This window comes from Platalea leucorodia (genome assembly GCF_965183815.1).
Source record: "Platalea leucorodia genome assembly, chromosome: 1".
Taxonomy (NCBI): domain Eukaryota; kingdom Metazoa; phylum Chordata; class Aves; order Pelecaniformes; family Threskiornithidae; genus Platalea; species Platalea leucorodia.
Window position 1 is genome coordinate 46613552 of NC_138823.1, and position 26613 is coordinate 46640164.

The 26613-nt window shown below is 39.2% G+C and overlaps 1 protein-coding gene across 1 annotated transcript in view; it reads right to left on the reverse strand.

Annotated features, from left to right (window-relative positions):
* SPIDR (scaffold protein involved in DNA repair) overlaps nt 1–26613 on the reverse strand; it is a gene marked incomplete at its 3' end in the record, with an annotated part of 207009 nt that overhangs the window by 139276 nt on the left and 41120 nt on the right. Inside the window, exons 6-7 of the mRNA XM_082337127.1 lie at nt 12535–12791; nt 765–865 (exon numbers count right to left, since the gene is read on the reverse strand). Coding sequence (XP_082193253.1) covers nt 765–865; nt 12535–12791 — 358 coding nt within the window. The remainder of the gene's footprint in view (nt 1–764; nt 866–12534; nt 12792–26613) is intronic.

Here is a 26613-nt window from a genome sequence, read left to right on the forward strand (position 1 = left end):
TATCAGGAATAGTGTGGCCAGCAGGACCAGGGAGGTGATAGTGCCCCTGTACTGGGCACTGGTGAGGCCGCACCTCGAGTACTGGGTTCAGTGTTGGGCCCCTCACTACAAGAAGGACATCGAGGTGCTGGAGCGTGTCCAGAGGAGGGCAACGAAGCTGGTGAAGGGTCTAGAGCACAAGTCTTATGAGGAGCGGCTGAGGGAGCTGGGGTTGTTTAGTCTGGAGAAGAGGAGGCTGAGGGGAGACCTTCTTGCTCTCTACAACTACCTGAAAGGAGGTTGTATCGAGGTGGGGGTCGGTCTCTTCTGCCAAGTAACAAGCGATAGAATGAGAGGAAATGGCCTCAAGTTGTGCCAGAGAAGATTTAAGTTGGATATTAGGAAAAACTTCTTCACCGAAAGGGTAGTCGTGCATTGGAACAGGCTGCCCAGGGAAGTGGTTGAGTCCCCATCCCTGGGGGTATTTAAAAGACGGGTAGACGTGGTGCTTGAGGACATGGTTTAGTGGTGGACTTGGCAGTGCTAGGTTAATGATTGGACTCAATGATCTGAAGGGTCTCTTCCAACCTTAACAATTCTATGATTCTATTCTATGATTCTATTCTATGATTCTATTAGCTCAGAAGACAGTCAAGACAGCATTAAACCCAAGTCAGGCAAAAAACACAAAGGATATAAACTTCGGTTGTACACCTATGTGGGCCATATATACACGCATGTAAGTATATACTTTCACACAGTAGTGTATGTATAATGCTTCTTACCTGAGGGGATTTTACCATCCGAAATACACTGATGCCTCCAAAAGCTAATGGCAGATCTTTCTCTGTTCTGCAGTCGACATAACCTCTCAGCTAGCCCGCCCCTGCAGAGAATAAAGGAATGCTCAATTTTGCCAGGAATCAGTATTCAGTTCTGCCAAGTGACAAGCCATAGGACAGATGCAATATGTATGCTTTGACCCTTAGAGACAGAAACATACAGTAAAATTACATTTTGCAGATTACTTCTCCTAATTTTGATCTTCCAATGCATATCCTCCCAATAAAACATACACTTAGGGTCAATACACACAATAGAACATTTTCACTATCTGGGTGTCCAAAATCTTCACGTTTTCAGTCCTGTCTCCAACACAAGGACTGTAATGACAGGTTCCCAACTTTTCTTTGCACTTATGCACGGATCCCGATAGATACTATAGACAATTGAGAATTCAAAACAAACCAGTGTAACCACCAGTTATAACAGGTTAGGGTTTTTTTTTCTCAGAGATTTGTTTGTCTGTTGGCAAGGAGTGATCACAAAAATATTCTTTTACCCATACTTGACCCTATGATTCATTTCACAAGCTGGGTCAAGTGTGCAGTTTCAGTGGTCTGAACACTCTCCAAGATGAAATTAATTTAGCATTCCCAAGGTGAGGAGCAGAGGAGTGGCATCTAGCACAAATACATTTAAGGTAACACTAAAGCAATTCCTACCCCTGGATTCAAAGCCAGAAGACGTAATTTCTCACTTAAAGAACATAAAGACGAATGTGTTGGAAGCTGGTTTTGGGCTACTACAAAGAGCTTTGGACTACTGTGGGAGTATTTGAGCATTTTTCTTTGGCTTCAAAGAAGTTATTTGCATAAAAACCTACTTCATTCTTTCCTTATAGTGTAAGTTTTTCCACAAGTGCTATCTAGTATATCAATAAAGATTTCTACTAAGATGAAATGTGTCCTTGGGTTAAATTGGTTTAGGAATCAAGAGAGATAACACACAACCACCTTATGATTATTTGTGCACATGAATAAAATCTTTTGGTTTAGGAAAAAAAGCCAAATAGCTTGGTAAAGCTCACATTGCAAATGTGAAACTGGGAGGACTCACACCTGTGGAAACCAAGAAGGAACTAAAAAGGCTAAGTAGCACTTCAGGTAGACTGTAAAAATCTCTCTTTGGTTAGCAATTACTAAGCAATTTCACCTGCTGACAAGTCAACAGGTTATATGAAAAGTAGTTAGCAGTCTCAGCTGAATTTATAACGAACAACGATATACTTTGCAAAATCATAACTATCAAGAATCATTAGACAGCATGGCTAAACATCTTCGTAGTAAAGATCGCAGAATGAACACTCTGAAATACAAGAGCCACATTTGACCCAGAATGATCCATAAAAGTTTTGTAGTTTACATTACTGCATCTCTTCTACAGCTGGTGTGGTTCAGGCAGGGAAGACAGAAACGTAGACTCTTTCAGAGGAGGAAAAAAATGCCCAAACACCCAAAATAAAGAACCCACACTTAACAAGCTATAAAACTTGCTACATTAAGGAGGAAAACAAACGAAAATTTTTAGGGAATCTTGGGCTCCGGTGAACTTCTAGGTAAGCTTAACAACCTTGTTTAGTCCTGCTTTCAACATGGACTTTAAGACACAGGGGCAACTAATACAGAAAAGTGCAATGGAAGCTTTGGTACCAAGAGCAGCACAGTCAAGCACAGAACTTCATACAGGATAATGTACTCTGCTGATTAACACTCTGCTCAGCCACATTTCCCCCAAAACTTGAGCACTCAAGCATTACCGCACTGCAACACTTGTGGGCAAGACAGTTCTACAAACTCCAGCAAACTGCCCAGTTTCTCTTCTTGCCAGGGTACCATTCTCAGATGCAGTTGTAATTCACCTTGGCTGCATGGTCTACACAAGCCATGCTGGAACGGGTAGATGCCAGCTCAGCTAGGCTTAGATATCCAGCAGTTAAACGCATTTTGAGTTTTCTTGCTTTAGTCTTGCATGCATGAGTCTGCAACTGAACTCTGTGGTTGGACTATAGCAATACACGATACAGCTAGTAGCTCAAAAACTTCTTTTGCTGAAAGAAAACTGTTCAACAGGAGCATTCTAAAACCCTACTCCATTCCCTCCACAGACAACAGTCAAAGAAATGTATTTTCTTTGTTCAAATAATGCTAGAAAGCCTTAAGGTACCCACACACGAGAGCGGCTGTTACTGTCTCACAGGCTAATTTCCCCCCCTTTCCCTGAACAGGGCTATGGTTGTGTCCAGTCAATCAGTTCCTACTCTTTTGTAAGCCCACTACTGTTTCACCTATGGCAGGAAGGCCCTGTAGCATGAAGGAAAGCAAGTTCCTGGTTTTGTGGCTATCGCACACAACAGTAACGCACTGTTCCTGTTTCAGGCCTGATGTGCCTACCAGGGAAGGTCTCACTGACACTTCAAATTTCATTACTAATTTGCGAACCATGTCTGTATTAGGATAATAGTTATCACAAAGGTCCATGAAAAGTAAAACTGCACCTTTGCTTAGCAGCCCTTTGTGCTAATGAAACGCATTGGTGTTTATTCATCATCTTCCTTCCATTCACATTCCAAATGCAGTTAAAATAATTTAAACAGAAAACATTATAAAGCATTTTGCATCTGCTTGGTTGCAGAATATAAAATATAACCAAGAATGCATTTATGAGAGGTTCTCAGCTGGTCATTGGAAATGTTTTTTTTATAATGTCTGCTTCATACACTGTGAAATCGGAAAATACAATTCAAGGACATGCCATGCACAAAAGGAATTTCTACAGCAAGAGAGAGGGTTGGTAGCGTCTGGTTTGTTTCTTATAAAAGGTAGAAACAAAGAAATTTAAACACCATCCCAAACACAGGAGGATCAACCACCTCTTTAGCTCAAACACATAAAACAAAGAAAAAGCTGCTTTCTGTTACATACTCTAACAGATTTGATGACAATGGCATTTGAAAACTACTAATTCCTTCTCACACAGTACAGGTGCCCACACTGTTGAAAACACTTGGGTATGTGCTGTGAGATACTGTGAAGTATACAGTCAGGGCCACTCCTGGCCGTGCAGATGAGAGATAAGACAGAGTTACACAGAGCTTACACAAAGCAGAGCACAGTATTAAGCAGGTGCCGGCTTCAGTGTAAGAACCAACTCCATGTTTTGAAAAAAGCTAAATGGTTAACATTACTATTATTTTATTCCCAATTGCACATCTGTGGATTGTTAAATACCTAATGAGCTTTTATATTCAGTCTTTGGTAGTTAACTGGGTTTACTGGGACTAACAGTCATTTTTTGGCATAGATTCTATCATATGGAAGTAACTTTTTGCTAAAATAAGCAATTTTACCAAAATAGGTAAAACAGGGTAGAGATGAATAATATTCACTTTTCGCTGTCCCCACATTATCCCTCTGAAAAATTCTCTAGCTTTCCTGACTTTTCAGCTTTTCAGGCTGCAGAAACTGTTTGGCTTAATTTTGCCAGATATGAGAGGTTTGTTGGCATCAAGGGTGGAGACTGGATTCTGCAGTACCAGGTCTTGGTTAATCTGCAGTCTGTATTTATTTACACATCTAGCTGCTTCAAAAAGTTTAGAAAAAGATATTCAGCTCCCTCTTTTGCACAGATCTAGCCCTTACGATGCATTTAATTGTCCTCCGTGACGAACCCAACATCTGGTGTGTGTGTGTGTATATATATATATAAAATTGGGAAATATATTTTGATTGCTAATGTATGATTCCTGTAATCAAGAGAACTGGCAAACTGTATTTAAATAATAAAAACTGTAATTTGAGATGCATACTTTACTGACCAGCACTTCAAACTTATCCCCAAAATGTTTTAATATGAACAAATTGAATGCTTTTGTCAAATTGTTAATGCAAAGGCTGTTCAGTGAAGCCAAACTGCTCAGATACAATCTCCACTGCCCACAACCTTTTTATTTTTAACCATGAAACTTTCAGTACAACTATTTTGTTCCTTTAATTCCTTGAAGGCAGACAGATTTAACAAGCAGAAATCCATGTCCTATTTCTGTACTAAATCTGAGCTTGTTTAAATACTGTATTTAAAACAATACATTGCCATAATTGTCCATGCCCAACAATATCCACATGAAAGACAGCTTTGATGACCATAAGAAAGCTCAGCATCTAGTACAAAAGCTCAGCTTCTGGTGGTTGCCCCTTTACACAAACTTCAACAGCAAGACAGAAGAGTTTTGTGTGACCGTGTGACAAGTATCACCAAAAGATAACACTGAGCCTGATCTGTGATGCTCAGGCTGCTGGTCCCTAGCTTCCAACTCCAGTGAGGTTAATAGGGGGGAGAAAAAAAGGGAGGGAGGGGTGGGGAAAAAGAGGGAGCGTTAGTGAGTAGGCTGTGTTTTGAAAAGTCATTTTCAATCCTTCTGAAGTGCTGGAGATCTCTCTGGGTTTATTTATGAAGGTTTTCATTCAGCGGGGCACTTACCAAAAATAACCTCACATTCATCCAAGTTTACTCCTTTCCAGACTTCATTTGAATTCAAGAACAGTGAACACTTAAGCATGTCATTATTGAATTCTCTCCTCACATACACTATACTCAGGACTCCATGTATTTCAAAATTCTATACGTTACACAAATATATATCCCCATCTCAGGACTCGGCAATTTCCCTCCTTCTCTCTTTTCAAAGCAAGGACAGAACTCCTTTCATATTTCCAAGTTAACTGGCGAAGTAACTGACTTCTGCAACACTCAGCTGTCCATTACCACTCCATGGGGTGCTTGCTGAAGAAGAAAAAATGACCCCTAAGCATGCTGGCATTTAATTTGTCAACACTGCGAACCCGTCAGCTATTATCAGCTAGTTTACAACTTGCAAAATAATAAGCAACACTGAATGCTGACAGTCACTACCAAGTGCTCCCTTTAGTGTACAAAATAGCACGGGTATGTACGAAAGACGTGACTGAAGAATGCTGGCCACACAAGCGCAAGTCTTCTCTACAGAGGCCCAACTCCTCTCCAGTGCAGAACAGAAGCTGTTGACTTCGTGAAGTAACAAGGGACCAGAAAGAGCAATTTTTGCTTTACAGATCAGCCCCACTCAAGCTCTGACTCAACAACTAGATTTATAAACTTTCGTCTTGGATGAACGACCATTACCATGACCGCTGGCATTATTCTATTTGTTAAATGTGGGCTACTTTTCTGGAATCAAAGCATAACACAATTTCTTTTCCTATATGACAGAACAAGCAAAGACCAAAGTGGACAGCAATAATTTTAAGTCTCTATAAAACTTGTCAAGTAACTATACTCTGATACAAGTTCTGGGGTCTTTTGTTTCTCCCAACCCACAATTTCCATGTCAAATCAACAGCATCCGAGGTACATACCTAAAATAAAAGGAAAATGGAAGATCCGTACTGTAAAACAAAAGATAATTTCTAACACACAGCTATCAAGAGCCAGTTGCGTCTGCCAACACAGAAATATAGAGAAAAGATCTTCCACGTTTATTTGGAAAAAATACAAACTGTGTAGACAGGCAATGCAGTGATTTAGTAAACGGCACTGGATGCTGGATTTTCTTGCACACCAGTTGCTCACATTTCAACTCTCTAATCTATTGTACCCATCCAGAGAGGTTTTTTTTCACACTAGTCAAACGAACAAGGCAGATGTACTGAAAGCCTCTTCTAGAGTCTTAAGGATTCAAGGATTTGGAGCCTCTCTTGAAAGAGTTCAATAAGCCAAAAGTCTTTTTGAGTCCATGTAGTCTCTCACCACTCTTTTTTCAATCGTTCCACAAAGGAGGTCACCTCCATAAAACATATGTGGAACAAAGATACCATCTTCGTGAGTCCCCATAGCACAGTGAAGGCCAGAGGTATCTTTCAGCAACTGCATTACACAGAAGTGGCCATCTAGAGAATTTATAGTGTCTTCAGCTGTAAATTCCAGCCAGCGTATACTAGAGACATCCTCAATACGACCTTTAACAACTAAACTTTTGCAAGTAGCATGTGGTCACTATACCACAATTACTCCTGCAAATCAAAAATAGCTCTTTGTCATAGACACCAAAGCTTCATCATTCTTGTATAGTGAGATTTGGTTTCCAGGTCCTAGTTGCCTTGGACAGTGCAGAGGAAGAGATGTAAGAGGGATTACAGTCGTAACTGCTGAGAACAGGGTGGGTGAGCACTTTCCACACCCCATATGGCCTCCAGCGAAGGATTTTAAGTAAAACTTCATAGGCAGTTGATTTTCCCGTGCCTCTGCTTAGCCAAGTTATCTCACAGAAAATATTTGAAATAATTTAGGAACATCTCTGCAAATAGGTAAGCTTTTGGGGCCTGCTCCTTTCACAGTTTCCAAAACATTGATCCCCTTCTTACCAGCCACTGAAAAAAAACCCAACAACCCACAGTTGAAAAGTTTACCACAGCTCTCTGGCTCTTCAGACTCCTTAATAGAAAAAAATTATTTTGGATTGTCCTGCCTCTCTTACAGCAGAGGCTCTCAGCAGAAGTAAGAGGATTTAATAAGGAGAGTCTTCCCAGAAATGTTATCCCTTTTTTGGCCAGTATGACAAAAAAAAAAATTTAAAAAAAAAAAAAAAAAAAAAAAATCAAGTGCCAGACTCACATGCACAATTTCTCATAGAATAGAGTAACAAAGTTAAGAGGAAGATTCTGCAGGAACCAGTTTTGATGGGGGAACAGCCATGCCCCATGAGGTAAGGGAAGAGCCTGCCCTCCAATTCTGAAGGTTTTGGCTTGCCTGAGCAGAGATCTTGCATAGAAAAGCAAGCTCCATGCTTAAAAAAACCAAAGGCACCAAAATGACTTCTCTCTGATGGGTTACAACTGTAACCTGCTAAATCATTCCAATCAGTAAAATACATTACACATGAAATCAGGGAAAATCTGTCATTTTAAGGAAAGCGTGTTTTGTTTTGGTTTGTTTTTTTACTAAATGTGGGGTTTTTTTCCTGATAACACCAAACATCTGGCCAAGTGAAAACACCCACACTTTCTAAAAAAGAAAAGACATTTTAACTTTCAGAAAGCACAAAGTAATTTGCCCGTGTACATTACCAGTGATTACAAGTGGTACCTCTGTAGTGCGGCCATGATATTCTTCAGTTATACTCTCCTAATCCAACAAGAAATTCACTAGCAAGGAAAACTTAATCCAATAGTTAAAATCAGCATAAGAACGTGACAGTCAAAAGGGCTAGTCTGTTGCTGTTACACCCTCATGCTACTTGTGGATGCATGTAAGAAAGAACAGACCCAATTTTAGAGTAAAAGCCTGCTTCATTTGTGCCAGCTCCTTCCTCCCTTGGCAATTTCCTTTATTTTCAGGACCTCAGTTGGCCTCGTGACAACCGGGTTTCATTTTACTGCATGTAGTACCAGGACATTCTGTCATTTTCTCCTCTTTTGATAACAAAAGTTAATTTTAGCAGATCAGATCTGCAAGTGGTCTGCATACAAGCAGATATAAGATAATTAAACAGAATTTCCCAAGATTTTATTTTACCGTTTTAAAAACGGCCACTCAAATATAAAAAAAAAACAACCAAACAAAAAGCTAAAGCAGCTATTCTTCACAACTAAAAGCTCTTGAAACATGACAGATTTAGAAGTAGGGTTAACATTATATAACTTAAGATATCTATTTCCTGCACTGAAACACAGACTTTTTTTTTCTGATGGAACTAAAATCTTACTAGAAAAAGCAAACAATTTAAGAAAGGTTTACTTACAGACAAGAAAAGCTCAGCGCATGCATTTTGAGTTTTTTTTCTTTATAAATACTGAATGAACCCAGTTATTGGTTTAACCTCTGTAACAAACTTTGAGACTTTCAATATTCTTCATTTCTCCCTTCTTTCACAAGGGAACTTTGAGAGACCTACAACTAGTGCATTTTAGACATTTCACCACGTAGCATTAACATGAATTCCAGGTCTAAAAAGAAGAGCTTCCTGAAAACTGTTATTTGCAGCAGTATATACTTTCCCCCCTCAGGTTTGCAAATCACTTGCATTATCCCACGCAGTGTTGACTCAAGCTGACAAACTGAAACTTTGTGGTGGAATAAAAGGTCAGGAACATCTAAAACCCAACACCTCTTGACCTGATCACCAAGGCAATTCACCTCAACGTCAAGTACCACTAGTGGCACTTCTTTATCAGCTCTCTCTGTAGCTCATATGTGCAGTACAATGACATTTATCTCTCAGTGTACCTGGAAAAATTCTACTACTCCTACTCCATCCATCACCAATTTTGTTTAAATAAAGGAAGGCGGCTGCACAAGATGGCATATAAAACTAATGTTTAAGGTGAGGATGTCCAGGAGCAGTGGTATTGATGGCTGTGAATGAAAGAGATGATACCTTGCTACTAGCATGACAAACTGGCACCTCTTACAGCACTGCTCTTCAGGTTGCTTCAGAACCTGCCCAGGATCAGCAACACCCCTGAAGGACAAACACCACCGTACAGACTACCTGCTCTCCCCTGTGGACCATGGTAGAAAGAACAATCTTTACTTAGAACAATTTTGAAAACAGAAACTAACATTACAGGGGATACATGAAGACAAATGAGAATTTGGCAAAAGGGCACAGAATAGACCAGTCAGTAGGCATGGTGGGGGAGGAATTGTTTCTGTCACACCCTTCTCGTCTGCAAATGCGATCACTTTCCAAAACCCCATTTAACTCCGAATAGAGGATGATTGCAACATGCACCTTCAAATTTTGCTCATCATAAGCAACATCATATATTGTGCATGTTCATTTGGGGACATAGATGGGTTTCTCATTTTATTTCCACTCAAAGGTACTGAATTTACACTCAAATTTCGAACACTAGGATCAGCAGAATTTATTTTAATCATCCATAATCAGCTTGCTTCTGAAGATTTCTGCTGGTTTGGTTTGGTTACATCTTGATTTTTGTAGTGTATGACAATTACATCTGTAATAGGATCAAACAAACAATATTCTTTCCTCCCATCCAGGCAACCACCGATTTCCATTTTAGCACCAGGAGAATTCCAGGAGGAGAGAACAGTAGAAAGTAACTTATTTGAATTTTTCCATAGACTGTTACAGCTCTTTTCTTTGGTATTTTGTTTGGGTTTGGTTGGGATTGGGGGCAGGGGGAGATGTTAGGAGGTTCTTTTTGAGGTTACATAGAAAAATGTAGCCATTAAGGTAACAGGAGCATAGCTGCAATCAGGTAATGCAAATATAAATGCAGACTGCAGCGTGCCTAAAGCATTTGGAAGAGACTGTTAACACATGCTATAAATTTTTTTCAGAATATATAAGCTAAAATTTTTTTAAAATATTCTCTCTACTTTTGAAGATAGCTGTAGTCATCTCAAACAGCAGAGAGACATTAAATCAGAAATAATTTCTATTTTCTTAAAAGTGGAAACAAAACCATAGGAGGCCTATTCTACCTACATCAGGACTCTTCCATGAAGTAAGCATACCTAATACGGTCTGAATTTGGAGTAGAACCTCTCGATCAGGAACTGACAGGGGAAGACAGCAGCTCTACCAGCTGCACCATCTCCACTCAAGCCATGCTTCCCTAGCTACCAGCCTGGAAAAAGAGAGCCCAGCTAAGCAGAGGCTGTTGGCTCTCTTCCACCTACTGCGCAGTTCCAAATGGTCCAAGTGGGAGTCCGAGGGCCAGATCCAGCTTGCAGTTTGATTTCCCTTGCTTGCTGCTTTTTATGCTGTGGCCTCGATCTGCAGCAGAGGTGGGAAGGAGAAAGGACAAGCCAACAACTACTATGTAACTTTTAGCTATATAACCAGAAAGAAAGGGTTGTCACTTCATCAATTAAGAAGCTTACAAACCTTTCCCCAAACTGGCCTTCAATCCACAGCACTGAAAACCTGAGCTTTCCTATTGAGGATGCAGACCCTTATATCCACTGTTACCACACCAATGAAAATGTTCTCCAGCAACAGTAAAAGGAAGGATGAGAAAGAGAGACATGTGGAATTAATGCCCTGAACAGGAAGAGTGAAAAGATGACAATCACCTGGACAAGCAAAATAACTAGATAAACAAAACTCATAACTGCGGAATTTCCTGCCTGCTTCCCGGTTCCCAAAGGAACCCAAGGTGGAACCACAGGATGGAAGAGTGAAAAACCCTGCAAGCTCTGCCCCTCTGGCCACTCTGGACAGGTTACATTCTATATAGTTGTGGTTTGTTTGGTTTTGCTTGTTCGTTTTTAAAGCTATTTATTCTCTCATACACTTATTTCAGAGTATCTTTGCTGTCAAATATATTTTTGCACTAAGATTGTTGATAGTAGAGGTCATCAAAGGAAGCTGGTAGGTGCAGATTCACGTCATGTTTAAGCTACAGAACTCCTAACCCTGGGATGTTATTGAAACAGCCAAAAGTTTTTATGGCTTCAGAAAACCACTGAGCAAACTTGTGAAAAGACAAATCCACTGAGGTTAACAAACAGTTCCTGAGCAGTGAACTCCTGAAGGCTGGAAGAGCATCTGGGCAAAATACCACTACAAACTTGTCCTGTTCCTATTACCTTCACATATAGTGAAGTGCAAGTGGCTTTTGGCCATTAACAGGCATTTTTGGGGGTTACAGCTTTGGTCTGACCTAGTACAGTTGTGTCTTTATGTTTTTCAAGTAACAAGAAATAAAGCTTGACTGCACAAGAAAAGCACTTTTAAGTATAGAGATCCTCAGTAATTAGGACTTCCAAATCTGTTCCTTCAGTCAGCATTTTGAAATAGCAAAGAACATTTTTAGAGAAGAATAAGGTATGGCTATTTAACTAAAGTGAATATTTACTTTTTAAGTAATTGATTGATTGATTACTGTACATAGAATCAGCTGTAAAAAAAGTAAGAAAGAACGACATTGTTAAAAATACAATAGATATCCATAGCAGCACCGTTTGTAATTGTAGTCTCCATAGCTTGAGGCACACCTTTACATATACCACTTAAGTTAAAGCAACTTTTGTTAATTCAATATAGGAAGTGACCATTTCTGCACTGTAATTAGCTAGAGAAATAGTGAATCATGAACATCAGGCTTCCACTGCTCAGGCTGTTTTCTTTCAACAGTTAGATATCTTTTTAATGTATTTAATTTAGTCACAGAGATTTAATTTGCAGATTAACAAATACATCCCACCTTTGCCTAAATATCACTCTGTCCTGCATTATTCAGCAGTATTGCTCATCCACCCCTTTCATATAGTATTTTGGATAATTTTACCCTGACAAATCTGGAGAGGACCAAAAAAACCAACCAACCAAACAAACAAAAAAATCAGAGGTACAACAGACTATCTGGAGAGGCACAAAGCACTGAAATGATTACAATCTAAAACAGAAGAAGTATGTCTATTCACACATCTGTAAGGCACTGTAAAGCATTATTAGAAGTGCAAAAACCATATCAATTTGTAGACAGGAGTTCAAGATCAAAAGCTTTCACCACAGATTTTAAAACTGAACTGAGTTCTTTCTCGCCCTCTTTGCTTGTTTACAGATACATGACATTCTTTAAGTTTTTGGAATTTGCATCTCTCAAATGTTTATCCTTGAAATACAGTCCTACTCTTCTGTGAGTATTCTTTTACTTACAATTAAAAAAAAAAAAAAAAAATCCTTAAGGCGGACAGCGCATTTACCTCAGTAGCTTCCTCTTCTTTGCAGACTCGGCAGGAGCTCGGGGGGCCTTGCCCGCCTGCTTCCCGGGGGTGCGGAGAAGGGCCTGCGCAGACCTCAGCCACTCGCTGGCCGGTCGTGCTGCAACATCCCCCGTGTCCACTCCTGACCTCGACCGTAATCTCTTAGTGGACCTTGGAGCAGTGGTCACCAGGCCCGTCTCTCCTTCTCCCACGCTGTCGTTATCGGATGAATATTCAGAAATTTCTGTTGAAGTTGTCTAAACAAATAAAAATATAAAGCTATTTAAACAGAATGCTAATGAGACAGTACAGGTTTATGTAGGCAATTATTTATGTTCCCCAGTAATCCATAAATTGAATACCAATTTATTGATTAATATAACTTGGACAACTTCACTGTAAACGCACATTAATCTTTTCTAAGTGAACGTGAACTGAATATAAGGACCATCTCTTGAGGGACAACTGGGATGAGTAACATTTATTTTTTCAAACAACTAGATCAAGAGAATTTAATCAAAACAATAAGTCAATGCTTATCTCTACCAGGAGAAGTTTCCAGACAGGTGTCAGGATTAAAGCAAGATTTCAAGAAAGCAGAAAGAGGCTAATGAGTGACAAGGATCGTGACTGGCAGGAAAGCTGAGAGAAAGGGAGCTTTCACATGGGGATTCAAGTAAGTAGGAAGGCTGGCTTCTGTAGTCTGAATGGAGGGAAGAAACACATGCCTCTATTGAGAACTCATAGTTGGCAAGAAGTATGTAACCTTTTGTTAAAACAAGATTTTGACCACTAAAGTTGGCCTTCAGCCATGTCCAGCAGGCCTATAGCTACCCAGGAGGGTTTTGAGAAGTTGAGCATAAGCTATTGGGCCGCATGCATGCGGCACCCAGGGAGGAGATCAATCACTGGTCAGCAGCCAGTGCCACAAGCAAGCAGGGCTGGAGTTCAGACTCATAAAACCTCGCTGAAGCTCTTCTCCCAAAAACTCACAGGACACACTGAACTCATCCCACTGAAGGAAGGACGAGAAGGCCCCAAAACAAGTCTGCAAAGAGACTTGGAAGGTGGAGGAGGGGGCTGGCAGGGAAAATTCACCTGCTTTGGCTCAGCCTGTTTTATTCTCCTCTAGGCCTCCTGCACAAGTAGGGCAAGGCAGCTGGGTTGGCACCCTAAGGTAAGCTCTGCACAGTTGTTATGTGCATTATGCTCTCTTGACCCAGTATTTCTTAAAGTACTGAGTATTAAGCAAAAATACTTGGAAACTGGCATTTTACCTAGTACAGAACGAAATGATCTAAAACTCTGAAACAGGCAAAAGACTAAGAAACATGAGCTGGGCTCAGTCTTCGGGAGCTAGTTGGGAAAAAAAACAACATTCTGTTCAAGTTCTGGTGGCGTGAGCACAGTAACAGTCCCATCATCACCAGGACCACCAGCACTAGCCCAGCTCAAGGAGGCTTGCACAAAACTGTTCTGTAGAAGCAGCAATTTAAGTAAATCAGCATTGAAAGAACCAAAACCCAGTGTAAAACATTAGGTTTGCATTATCAATGAGGAACTGGAAAACCCTGAAGACTGACTTTTCTCCAGATCATGCTGCCCCGATCACAGAATAGGTCCTGAAAAAAATTAGCCTGTTCCTCTGGCCTAACACAGTAAGCAGCTCTCCACACAGGCTGTCTGACAACTGGCTCAGATAAAGACTTTAAAGATAAAAGAGGAAAAGGAGGAAAATCACTGCATTCACTAATGCTGTTGTATGTTATTAATTAGTGTAATCATCTGAAACCAACATTTCTTGACTGTGCACAAAAATGAGTTCAGCTCTTGCCAATTATTTAATACATTCTTCATGTAAATGACGAGACGCTGCGTTCATGTTCTGAGAGCTTACCTAAGTATTCTGGAAATTGGAAGGACCTTTTAAAGTTATCCAGAGAAGGAGAATAGCTAAAAGAATGTAATTAATATCAGCCTGTTTTAAACACAACACAGTCAACATTCGTCCCTTGGCAACAATACTTCTCTGAAAACAAACTCCTTCCACATTGGAAAAGAGCCAGAAATAAAAGGTTTCAAACAGTACGAAAGCAGTAAGCAAGCACTTCATTCTTAAAACACCATTCCGATGCACTCTTTTGCTTTAGGAATGCTTTAATTTTGCTCAAATTGCTACGATATCCACTGCACCTAAGAAAAGGATGCAAACCTGAAGTTCTTTGAGCAAGTAAAATGAAAATGAGGAAAGCCCTTGGGATGTGCTTCGAGTTAAGCGCATGTTTTAACCCCACCGACTGTTCTAAGAGTTAAGCAGCTTTCCTAAGTAAAGATTTTCTAATAAATCATTTAATTCTTCTGCTAATATTTATTACTGTATACTTGTTTAGACTTAACTTCCCCAAGGAAACCGTACTTTGGGGTTTTAGTTTTTCATTTGTTTGCTTGTTAGAGTTTTGGTTTTGTTTGTTTTTTTTTTTAATTGGTCAGTTGGAAATTTTTCTTAAAAGAGGAAGCTATAAAAATGGAGAAGAAAAACAAAGAACACAAACTCAACCTTCCAATTCCGTACATTATCTAACTGTAGCCACCATGAGAAATACAGTCTGCAGAGAAAAATATTTTCAAAACATACAAACATGATTTTTCAAGTATCCAGTAAATGAGCTGGCATGTCTACCAACATTATGGTGGTGGACAGCTGGCAAAAAAAATTTCATTTAATTTCTTAGGTTCACTTTAAAACAATCATCGATAAATACTGAAGAAATTGTGTATTGATTATCACTATTCTAAACACGAAGCTGAATTTTCAAGATTTTTTTTTTTTAAATAATATCCCCAGTAATATCACTAAGAGTTTCTGAAGAGCGTCATTGCTAAGCACAGAGAAGTGTCAAATTAAAAGTAGCTGACTTTTCCACATTGCTTATTATTTCAAAATATAGTCATTTTTGGTTATGGTGGCTGAAGGTACAATGCTCCCCACTACACACAGGCTCAGTTTCCCCACCTCAATCTCTTCCTCCAACCCCTGAGCCCAATTTAATCATTCTCATCCTGGGGTTTTCCATGACTTTCTCCCATATATCCCAATCACTCCAAATACTTGGTAGTAGATTGTTCACTAAGATTTACCTATCATTTCCAATTATGGCCTTGCCACAATGCCCTCTTTTATATCATGCTAACTACTTGTCCATGTCCAAGGGCTCAGTGAAAAAAAAAAAAATACAGGGGCTGACCTCCATCTCTCTCTCACTAAAACAACAAACATGGCTCATTTTGTTCACTTTTAGAATAAATCGATTTGCTCTGCGACTGGTTTCATTTGCAACGTTCTAAATGCTCCCCTTTTATGGCTCTTTCTTTTAAGGACAAATAACTTTTGTATAAATGCACAGAATACTGCCATTTTTTCTGATAAGATTTGGCTACTGAAAAACAAAGAAGCCAGTGTAGCTGAGATGCTCAACTGTAGTTGAGCATCCAGGACTCTGTATTTTAAAGATAAGCATATTTAAATCAAAATGCATCAAAAGAGCTCTCAAGATTAATTAATGTATGATGTATTTTTGACAGCATTCACCAGTACTAGCTAATGTAGAAGATGGTACAAATGTAAAAATAGAAACCAGAATGAGAAACAGCAAATATCGCCTGGGTAAATAGTTAAGATTGCTAAAGAATATATTATTACCTGTGTCAATTTAAATTCATTTAAAAAAAAAAAAAATCACCAAAAAAATAGCCACTGAAATGGTAAAATCCTGGCCCAACTTGTTCCAAGACAAAACTCTTGAGACTTCAGTGAAAGGAAGATAGCATTGCATAAGCACATAGACTTTGCGTGCAGGCAGCATGGAAGATGCCATTCTGTGACCAAGTTCTCCCTCCCTCACCCTCAAGAGATTTGCTTCAGCTGCCTGTTGCTTCGCCTTGAACGCCTTGTGAGTTCTTTGGGAGTACCTTTGCAATCTGCACAGCATTTGCCTCTAAAAGGTCTGAAAAAATTACCTTTTCATTTCAACAATGATGGAAGCAAGAAATATCTGTATGTGATCGCTTTAATAAGTACTTAATATTTCTTATCAATAAAATACCAGTAAGTTAATATGAGAAGCGTTAAATTTCCATTTGAAGCTTCCAGCTTCAGCACAGAAAGCAGAACTGTACAAAACTTTCTGTACAAAAAGAAAACTAACATATCAATCCTATTAAAAAAATAATAAATCTGCATTTTTGAAAAAAAAAAAAAAAAAAAGGCACTCTTATACAGTGATTGCTAATTAGAGGCAAGGAGATGAGCAGTTGGGAGAGCTTCTCATCCCCCTTTGCTCTCCTCCCAAGGTACATCACTCAGTGAAACTTTTCTGCAGAATAATGTCAGCATATACACCCCACCTTTGTATTGGTTAAACACTTGTTCAGTCATCGTACATTCAGAAAACGTTCTAAACCTTTTCCAGTTGGTATGAAGATACTTTGCAGATGTGATGCTCAATAAAAGCTCACAGATATTCTGAACAAGTTCATCAGCTGAAACTAAGATGCTTCAGCACGCTGCAGTATGTCCGAATCTCCTCTTACTGACAAAAAAATGGCTATCAAATTCTATATAGGCACTGAAATAACTTTCTGTAGATGGAGGTCAGTTAGTCTGTCATTTCTTTCCCTAAAAATAATAAATTTCTTCCCTCCTGTTATCTTAGTACAGGTTAGCTCAAACGGCAGAAGAACTAATAGGGTTTCTCAGATGGCACCCTTAGGAAACCAGGCTTTCTCAAAGTCACAGAGCGAAGTTATGTCAGAAATGGAAACAGTATTTGAGAGTTTCAGACTTTGGTCACTGTACAGCAGAGGAAAATTAATCTTGTGGCATTTCTTTTCCTACTTGTTCTTTCATGTATCTTTGCCTCTAACTCTGGAAGTGTTTTCTATTACCCCCTGCCTGTTCTCTCACAGATGATCCTTTTCTCTTTTCTGATTCCCTTGCTCTTTTCAGAATTATTTTGCATTTCTCCTAACTGCCCTCTCATGACAGCCTTCAAGATGGGTGGAAGCTGACTGGTATTAACACACACACACACAGTGAACTTAGGCAACTACTCGACCACCTCTCCTTTTATACAGCCTTCCTTTCTGATACACAATGCTATATTTGCACTACTGGTACTCTTTGCTGTCATGCATGCAGAGGGATTCAAATGCAGCAAACTTCTACCCCAGGGAATTAGTTACAGGTTGCAAGGAGATTTTATATCTTGCACGGTACTCTCCAAAAAACAGAGCGAGCAGAAAAGCCACGGGATTTGCTACAATGAATATTCACAAGCATAAATCACCAGTGCAGTATGTCAAAGGCCCAGGCTATGCTAATGAATGCTTGAAGCTAACTCCACCAGAAGCTGGCTTGCAGGATTATAGGGAGTAGGGTAAAGGTAAAAGAAAAGAAGTTTCCCCTTAATTAATCAACACAAAATTAATTCAAGCAGTGTGCGCACACATAGGATATTATTCAGCTCTATAAAGATAATTAAAGACATAAAGGATTTAAAGCTTGCAGTTCTCTTCAAAGCTTTGTGTTTTCTGAAGCTTTAACTGGGGCGCTGAAGTCTATGCCAAATATTTTCCTAGCATCTTGAGAAATAATTTGGTTCTTGGTAAACTAGCTACTTTCACTCTAGAAAGATAAAATTCAGATACACCTTCACCCAAGAAACTTGATGTTCAAGTGCAGAGCTAGGCATGTGCTGCTCTGTGGGTGACACCAAGCTTTCTTCTCACGGAATAACCACAGGAACAGCACGCAAAACGTACAAGATTAGGTAGCAGTGCGTGGGCAGAGATAACCGTATGACAAAAAAGAACAACAATGAAAGACATAAATCACTAATAAGATATTTTTGGATTTGCAAGCCCAAACTGACACAGCAGATTAACTGGAATTTTGTATCTGGAGCAACCACCCAGTGTTATTACAGAGACAGCATATATTTAAAATGGATCTCAGATAATGCCTACTTGTTTAGCTAAGTGCAGCATTCCTCCTCAGCACATGCGCTCAGACCATCTGATCTGTCCTAAATATTTATCGGTGGTGTTGGTTCAGCGCACTAGGAAATGACACGTCCTGCTCCACACACATTAGCATTTTGTGGCTGCCATTACAGGAAACAGAAACGCTCTTCAGGGGCACAAGAACGGCCGCCTCGGGCATCTCTGCGACTCTCCGAGAGCAACTACCACTGAGCTGACAAAGGGTTTGCTTCTTTCTCCCCGCTTGGCAACGGCTGAACTTCAGCAACACCTCCAACACGCACATGGGAATGAATTTTTGCTGTCTCCTAGATGCCACCACCCCTAGGCTGGAATGCAGTAGTTATTAGCACACAAAATCATTTATGCCAAGTAGCAAAGAATGCTGTATCTACTTGAATATGGAGGAGAAGTGTAGGCAGCAACACTGTAATTATTCAAAGCAGAATTTGGTCACAGACTGCACCCTCATCTCCTCTTAATGATGTTTTGAGACCTTTAAACAAGTGGTTAGGCCTTCTCTTCTATGACTAATTAAAAAGGATTCATTGCATCCAGCAGCCCAGTGCTCCCTATCGTAAAGGAAATTGATTCATGATTACCTCTGGAGGAAGGAGGCCAGCTACTAAACCTTAAGCACCACTGCTTACACTGCTGGGCTTCCCTTTGGAGAGCTCCTGGGGAAGTCTTACCCATGTTTGACCCCGTTTATTCTGCAGGCCCTGTCAAAAAATACAGCTGCATTAGCTACTGTCTTAAAAGGTTAGCCCAAGTATGATTCAATTCAAAGGAAAAACACCAATAGCTGTTATCAAAAGAAAAGCAAATGGGACAGTTTCAGAGATGCTTTCGTGGACTGAAGGAGTTGAAAGGGCTTTGATGTAACTCTGCAGAAATTAATGGAATAGTAAGGCTGCTGTTGAGTCCGACCACCAGTTATCCTCTGATGCTGGGCTTCCTGCATGATTTCTGAAACCAAGAAAAGGCGTGGAGGGCGTCACAGACAGGAAAACTCCCTCTTACACTTCAAAGAGTAAGGAAGTTGAAGTACAGTACACAAGCCCACAAAATGGTATTTTATATCACACATAAAACAACAATAAATAACTTGTATCATCATTTATCAGCTCCCATATCTTGTGTAGATCATACTGCCTTGAAGTGGAAAATGAGGTGACGATTAGGATTACATGCAGTGTGTTTGGCTGTGCATTCTTTTTTGTAAAGGGAGAGGTGAATGTTTTTGTTTGGGTTGAGCTCTCCCACACATAATCTTGTACACATACACCACTGGCAGGCAGTATCCTGCACGCAGCACTAATCATTTTAGAAAACAAGAATGGAAAAAATAGTATTAGAATAAGATTTTGCACACGCACACACAAAACATGAATATCTGATCTTTGAAAGAAAAACTTGGGGAGAGGAGTGTTTTAAATCACAGCAAAACAGACTTTTTACGGACCTAATGAAAAGATGGTATTTTACTGTTTTTTTTGTTTTGTTTTTTTGTTTGTGTGGTTTTTGTTGTTTGGTTTTGTTTTTTTTTTTTTTCCCCTCCTTAAAGCCAGGTAAAGAATACACGAGTGGTAAGGAAGATGAAATCGAAGCCGTAACTTCTAATCCTGAGCAGAAACCTCAGCTTTTACAAGACAAACAGGTTTAGCAGGCTATACCTCTGGAGATACATCCACAAGCTGTTCCAGCCTGCCTCTCCCAGAACAGGTTGTTCTAAGGCATGGATCAGCCGACCGAAACAGGTGAGGCTGTCTTCTCAGCCCAAGTGCGTTTTTATACAAAACACCTCAGTAAAGCAAGAAGCACTTCGTTTATTTCTAAGTGTACTATTTAGATGTAGAATTAAATAGTGACTCTGAAGGTAAGACGGAACAAAGCGGCTGTCTGCTGGGCATGAGGGCAGGAAAAAACAGTAGCGAAAGGTGAGCTATTAAGGTACAAAATGGGTACGATGTGGAAGTTTACCCAACAGCAGTCAAGAGATACCAATTTGTACTGTATGGAGTATAAGGAAAACCCTGCTGCAATCTTAGCATCTGTAGCATTTGCGCTGCAACTGCATCTCTTAAAAGCATCATTTTAGTAGTTTAATGAAGCTTTAGCATGAAGAAGTCAATCTATCACTTCCTAATTCTCTGCATTATCACTGGTCTCTCCATGTGATCACAGTAACAGTCAACTTCTAACAGACCCAACAATACTGAAAAGTGTCAATACAGACAACTTACAAGTGCTTTTTCTGCTTTGCCTAATCTTTTTTTTCATCATACAAGAACATCTTCAGTTTCTCCCAGGGAGAAACTTTAACTGGCTGTTAAAGACAATTTGGACCAATTTATGCATACTATTAGCCAATGTTACATTCAAGAGAATTACCGCAACCCTTGCTCTCCATTCCTTCCTTAAAAAAAAAAGGGGGGAAACGCCACTTCACGTGTTGCATCTTGCAAACTATTCAGGGACAGAACCAGGTCTCCTCTCATGCAACTGTGTATTATCCCACGCAGTTCAGCTCTCATCTTGATAAGGATCCTCCAGATGACAGAGACGCAGGTTTTCAAATATAAATACCTGACTCTGATAGGGCACGCAGATAATTACATCATTTCGCATAGAAGCCTCAACATTATGCACTGAAGTCTGGGCACACAAGAAAATTGTAGTCAGCTTATAATACCACTTAAGCAGGGTTTAGTCTTGACACAGAAATAGGTATTTTCATGTTTCCAAGGAACAGATATTATCACATGGTTTGATAACCTACTTTCACATTCTTTGTTTATAGTTATTCATTCAGTTTCATTTATTAAAGTTAGTGGATTCAGGCCATGAAACCTCAGTTCTATTGTCTCTATTTTAGGTGATGCTATGGTAATCATCCAGGTTAAAGCTTGGATGTAACAAGACGACTCAACTGAAAGGCATTATTAAAAGCCAAATTATTATTTATGAGCTAAATCCTAAAGCACCAAGACTAAACACCTGCAGGATTCAGTAGGAACTGTTAAGGGAGGAAATACATTTCCATCTTCAAGCAACTCTTTTGTTTTGTTCCAAGTCTTCAGAGAGAACAAATACTTGTAATAAGAGGTAATATCTTTTACTAGACAAAGAGATACAACTGTGGGAAAACAGACAAGCTTTCAGCACTAAGTCCTTCTACAGGTCCCAAAAGTTTGTCAAGTTTTTTTACTCTAAAGAGATCATTTGGTCTAAATAAATTAAATCTTTCCTCATAAAATTGATTCTCTCTTATATCTTTAGCCTATACAGTTATGATTAATGATCCTACAAGCTTTTTAAAAAATTATTTCTAAAAAAGAAACCATGAGAAAATGCCTCTCACAATAACGTCACTGTTTAGATCAAACAGGGAACAGTCAGACTTTAAAACATCTTTCATATTATGCATTCTCTTTCAAAAAGTAGGTGATAACTGCAAGCATGTTATTTTTGAGATGAAGGGAAGCAATTCCAGAATAACTAATTAAATGAGAGATTGCACACAGATACTGAGCGAAATACAAATTATGCACATTGACTTCTCATCTTCGGTTGATCTGCCTGCAGTTTCCTGTGAAACCCCTTAGAAAAGCACTTATCAAAAAAGAAAAAAAAAAAAGAAAAAAAAGAGAGAGAGAGAGAGGAAACACAACTGGCACAGTGTTGTATAACACACAAATGCAATACAGGCATAATTTCTGCAATAATGCTCAGCACTTAGTGGAAATTTTTTGTTCATAATTTCCACAGAGGTACACAGACATGTCTTGAAATTCAGACTCTGCGCTTCCAGCTCCAGCAGTGCCGGCATTCGCAGTTACAGCGCTGTACAGCACTGGCAGCTTAAGGAGACACCGGGCTGCCGGGCAGCGCAGCACATTACATTCATTTTCTTCTACTCCCACTCACTCCACATTCTTCTCACTTGACTGTTCTCCCCTTTGCCCCATTTATTGCTTCACAGCGCCTGCAGTACTGCCCCCAAAGCCTAAAATAGTCGCTTCATTTCTTCCCTCCTCTTAATTTCCAACTTCTTCCGACCCTTTCCCTCCTCTCCAGAAGTCCTTCCGCAGCCTACCTTTTTCTAGAACATTGTTCCATGTTTTTTCACTTTTAAAACTATTTTAAACAGCAAACATTTCAGGGCAGGAAATGTCTTACCACATCTGAAATACTGTGTTAGCGATGACAGTACGTGTATGCATACAAAAGCACCACCTTCACCTAAGCTGATTTTTAACAATGATGAGAGCGCTTATATGCAGACTGAAGAAACAGAAGACCCATTTAATTGCTTTTCCAAGTAAGCCAAAGAACACCAAACAAGAAAACTAGTTAAAAAAAATACATTAAATGTACTCTGCTAAAATTAATTCTGTTTGGAGAAAGAACAAAGAAAAAGGAGCCCAACACTAAGTTTACAGATTTTCTTTTAGATCATGTGCCTAAACTTTGGAGGAGCAGAAGGAAAATAAAGTAACCATCAATTGGGTAAGGCACTGTATTTGAAAATTGTAATGTTGTCATAAGTACACATTTTATAGAGAGATTCAGAGGTGCTAACTGCTGCAATACTGTCTTAAGTTTGACACATTTAGTTGCGCTGATTGTTCACAGGATACGAAAAGATTTCAAAGTGAAGATGCGTGCTGTAACGTGTGTTACATTACACACGGTGACATGATTGCCGTGATATGGATATAACACACACTACAGGACAGATGGAGACAATCACAGATATTTAAAACTTTTATTAGTAAATAAGCATATCACATAAACGTACCAGGAAAAACACCCTTGAGATGTCCCTGTAAAGCAGTAATCAAATACAATCCTTGAACAACTAAACTCAATGGACTGCAAGTCTCTAAGAACTGGCTAGCAACTGGCACGCAGAACTTGCAAAGAAGAGAGCCCTGAAACACAAACATCAGTAATTTGTACTAAGCAATTCCTTATAAGGATTATAAAACTTGCACAAAGTAGGAAGATTAAAAAGAATTAAGATAATGCTTCTCAATTACAGGCAAAGAGAAAAAGAGCCTTGGTGCATGTCTGCACACTTTAACGCACTTTAAAAAGCTATAGTTGACTGGTTTCCACAGCAGTCACCAATATCTTCTGGCTTCGTGCCTCCACTATCTCAAACCAAATCAAGAGATTGTGATGGCTCAATTTCACTTCCATTCTTACATCAATGCTTGCTTTACTTCAGGAAGGGAGGAAAGAAAAATCACGTAGAACTGTCATTTTCTTTTCTATTGGGTTAGCACATGTCAATGTGTATTTATACATTGAAAATGCAACCTCTGCAAGATTTACAGGGTGGTGTGTCCCCCCCCTTTCTTTTTTTTTTAAAATATAAGAGAAGGTCAAAGCTGACAAGATAATGCTAAAATAATACAAGTTAACTCAGCTTCTAGGAAGAGCATTTAAAAATAAAACGTGTCCTTACGGATACTATTAAGCGTTCTCTGCTTATTTTCCCCTTCCCAAAGTAAAAATACTCATGTGATATTTGTCCTTCACACTAAATTCTGCAGCTAGCAGGATTTTTGAAAAGTGTTGCAAATCTTTTTTTCTTGAACTTGTAAGTGACCTATTAGCATTCTGATCAAAAATTTACATGTTATGTATGAAGCAACTAAAAATACTGTGCAAGTTGCAATTTCCTGAAATGTTTGGGGCCACAAACCCGTGCCCGAAGTTTCGTCTAAAAGTAAACGGAAGAAAGATATTTTGTATTAAACGGCAGCTAACTCTCAAACACCAGCAGCTGCAGGTCTTGCTCTGGGAGCTGTGCTCAGCGCTGAGAAGTTGGGGTGAAGGGAAGGGAAAAAGCCAAGTTGAGAAAGGAGAGGGACGGTATCAGCAGCTTTGAAGAAAGCACTTAAGCAGTTCTGGGCATCTGGCTGCACCATGTTCAGGAAGTGTCCGGTACAGGCAGCTTTATTGCCTCAACGCAGAAGTACAAATGTTGGCATCCACTGTATCAATTTTGTGCTCATCTTATTGGCAATTATTTTCATCGGAATTTTTTTTCCTTAGTCGTTAGACAGCAATATAGCATGCAGTCATATTACTTCAAGTAGCAACGAACGTTCTCCAGGGTCTATTATAACTACCTAAGACACTGCAGCATTTTCTATTCCCCACTCCAAATCACTAAAGAAATACTTATGCATGTAGTAACCTAAACGGCCGTCTGGATGATCTGCATTCCCCAGCTCACAACAACAGTAATTTCATTTTGATCAGAAAGATGGGCAAGACATTGCAGCAGAGTTGGTTTTTGAGGGAGAAAAGAAAAAAAAAAAAAAAAAATCAGTCTTTTAAAATCCAAAGAATTTCACATGCTTCAAGGGTCATTTTTCAGTGTACAATATAGGGCAGGACTGCAGTGGAGCAAGATCTTGCTTTCTACTTGCCAAAAGCCCAATCAGTTTATCTATATGGCTGTTTTAATGACTTAAACTCCAACTCATACAGTATTTTCCATTCAGTGTACAGGACAGTAACTACACAGATCTCTCAATGTACTATAACTCTTCTCAAATAAGGAGGACCAAAGTTAAAGCAAGTTTTTAGACACTAGTAGAATGGTAGGTACCGTGTTTTTTTCTAGAGTTAATTCATTAAAAGCAAACTGCACACTAGTTATAAATGTTATTAAAATAAAGCAAAAAATTCAGTCAGTTAAGAAAATTCAGAATAAAAACAAATATAGGTATGTCACATAATGGTGCAGGATGATTTAGTCTAGGCATAAAGGGGAATATAAGTTCAGGATTCAGACAAGAATTTGCATATCTTGTAGAAGATTGTTTCTCAAACTCCTCTGTCAAAATTATGTAAAAATACACTCACAAGTGCATCATTTAAACCCTTGGTTTCCAAAACGCTGACTTAAGATTTCCACTGGAGCTACTGCAATTCAGCGCATTAATATAACGCATACCAAGACTTCAAGATAAAAATCCTTTTGACATGTTTATTGACATCTACTACAGCCAAATTTACACTTGGAAATCTTAGACGTTTTAAATGCATTTTCCCCCCAAATTGCCAAAAGCAAACAGATTCCGTTATGTACTAACCACTTAGGAGAGAGGAGAAGCTGAGTTTCTAGATCAAAAGTTGACCATTTGTGTCAATTTGCAAGAGTACTATCAAACAAGTGATTTTTTTTTTTTTTTCTTCCATTTTACTATTAACAAAAGTCCTGGAAAAATGCATCACTACAGCCAAATGTAAGTACTATTATTCCTGGAATGCACTTATAGAAGGAATGCAAAGCCTACCCTATGCAAAATAGCAAAAGTGTACAATTACATTTAGACTACCTGATGAGACAACCACTTCTTAAGGAAAAAGCACTCAAGAAATTGAAAATTCAATTTAACAAGTCACCCACACTCTCAAACACCCCGGTGAAAAAACGCACGCACCCCACTACATCCCAAGCACAAGCGTTTAGATTTATTTGTTTATATTTAAACAAACTTGTAATTTTCCATTTAGGAAACATCATGTACTTTTTCTCCCTAGTTTTAGGTTTGTCTTTGTGTATTTTTATACACCTAATGTCAACCTGTTACTTGTTCTGCCTAAACTATGAGGACTCTGGCTATAAAGGGGCTCCTGAATTCACCCTGCTTTTTGCAGAATAGCAACTTCAGTTATCTTCACTAACTTCTTCTATGTAGGGCTGTAATAATTCAACATAAATTTTACTAAACAGAAAAGGAAGAACAGCATACGTAGAAAGCAGACACGTGCACCTACACATCCACTCCTCCTTGCCCCAAAACTGAACTCCACATCATTCCACAACTCACTACACGTGCATACATACTCTAGAAATGGGTTTCAAATGTAGAATAACATTTGCAGGACTTTCATGGCAGCTAATTTTACATTTGAAGGATTACAGAAACGTCCTGCACAAAAATAGGGAGCAAAAGCAGCGATGCTTTCTTATACTCAAAAACTCAAAACTTAAGGCTAATATCCTAAGAG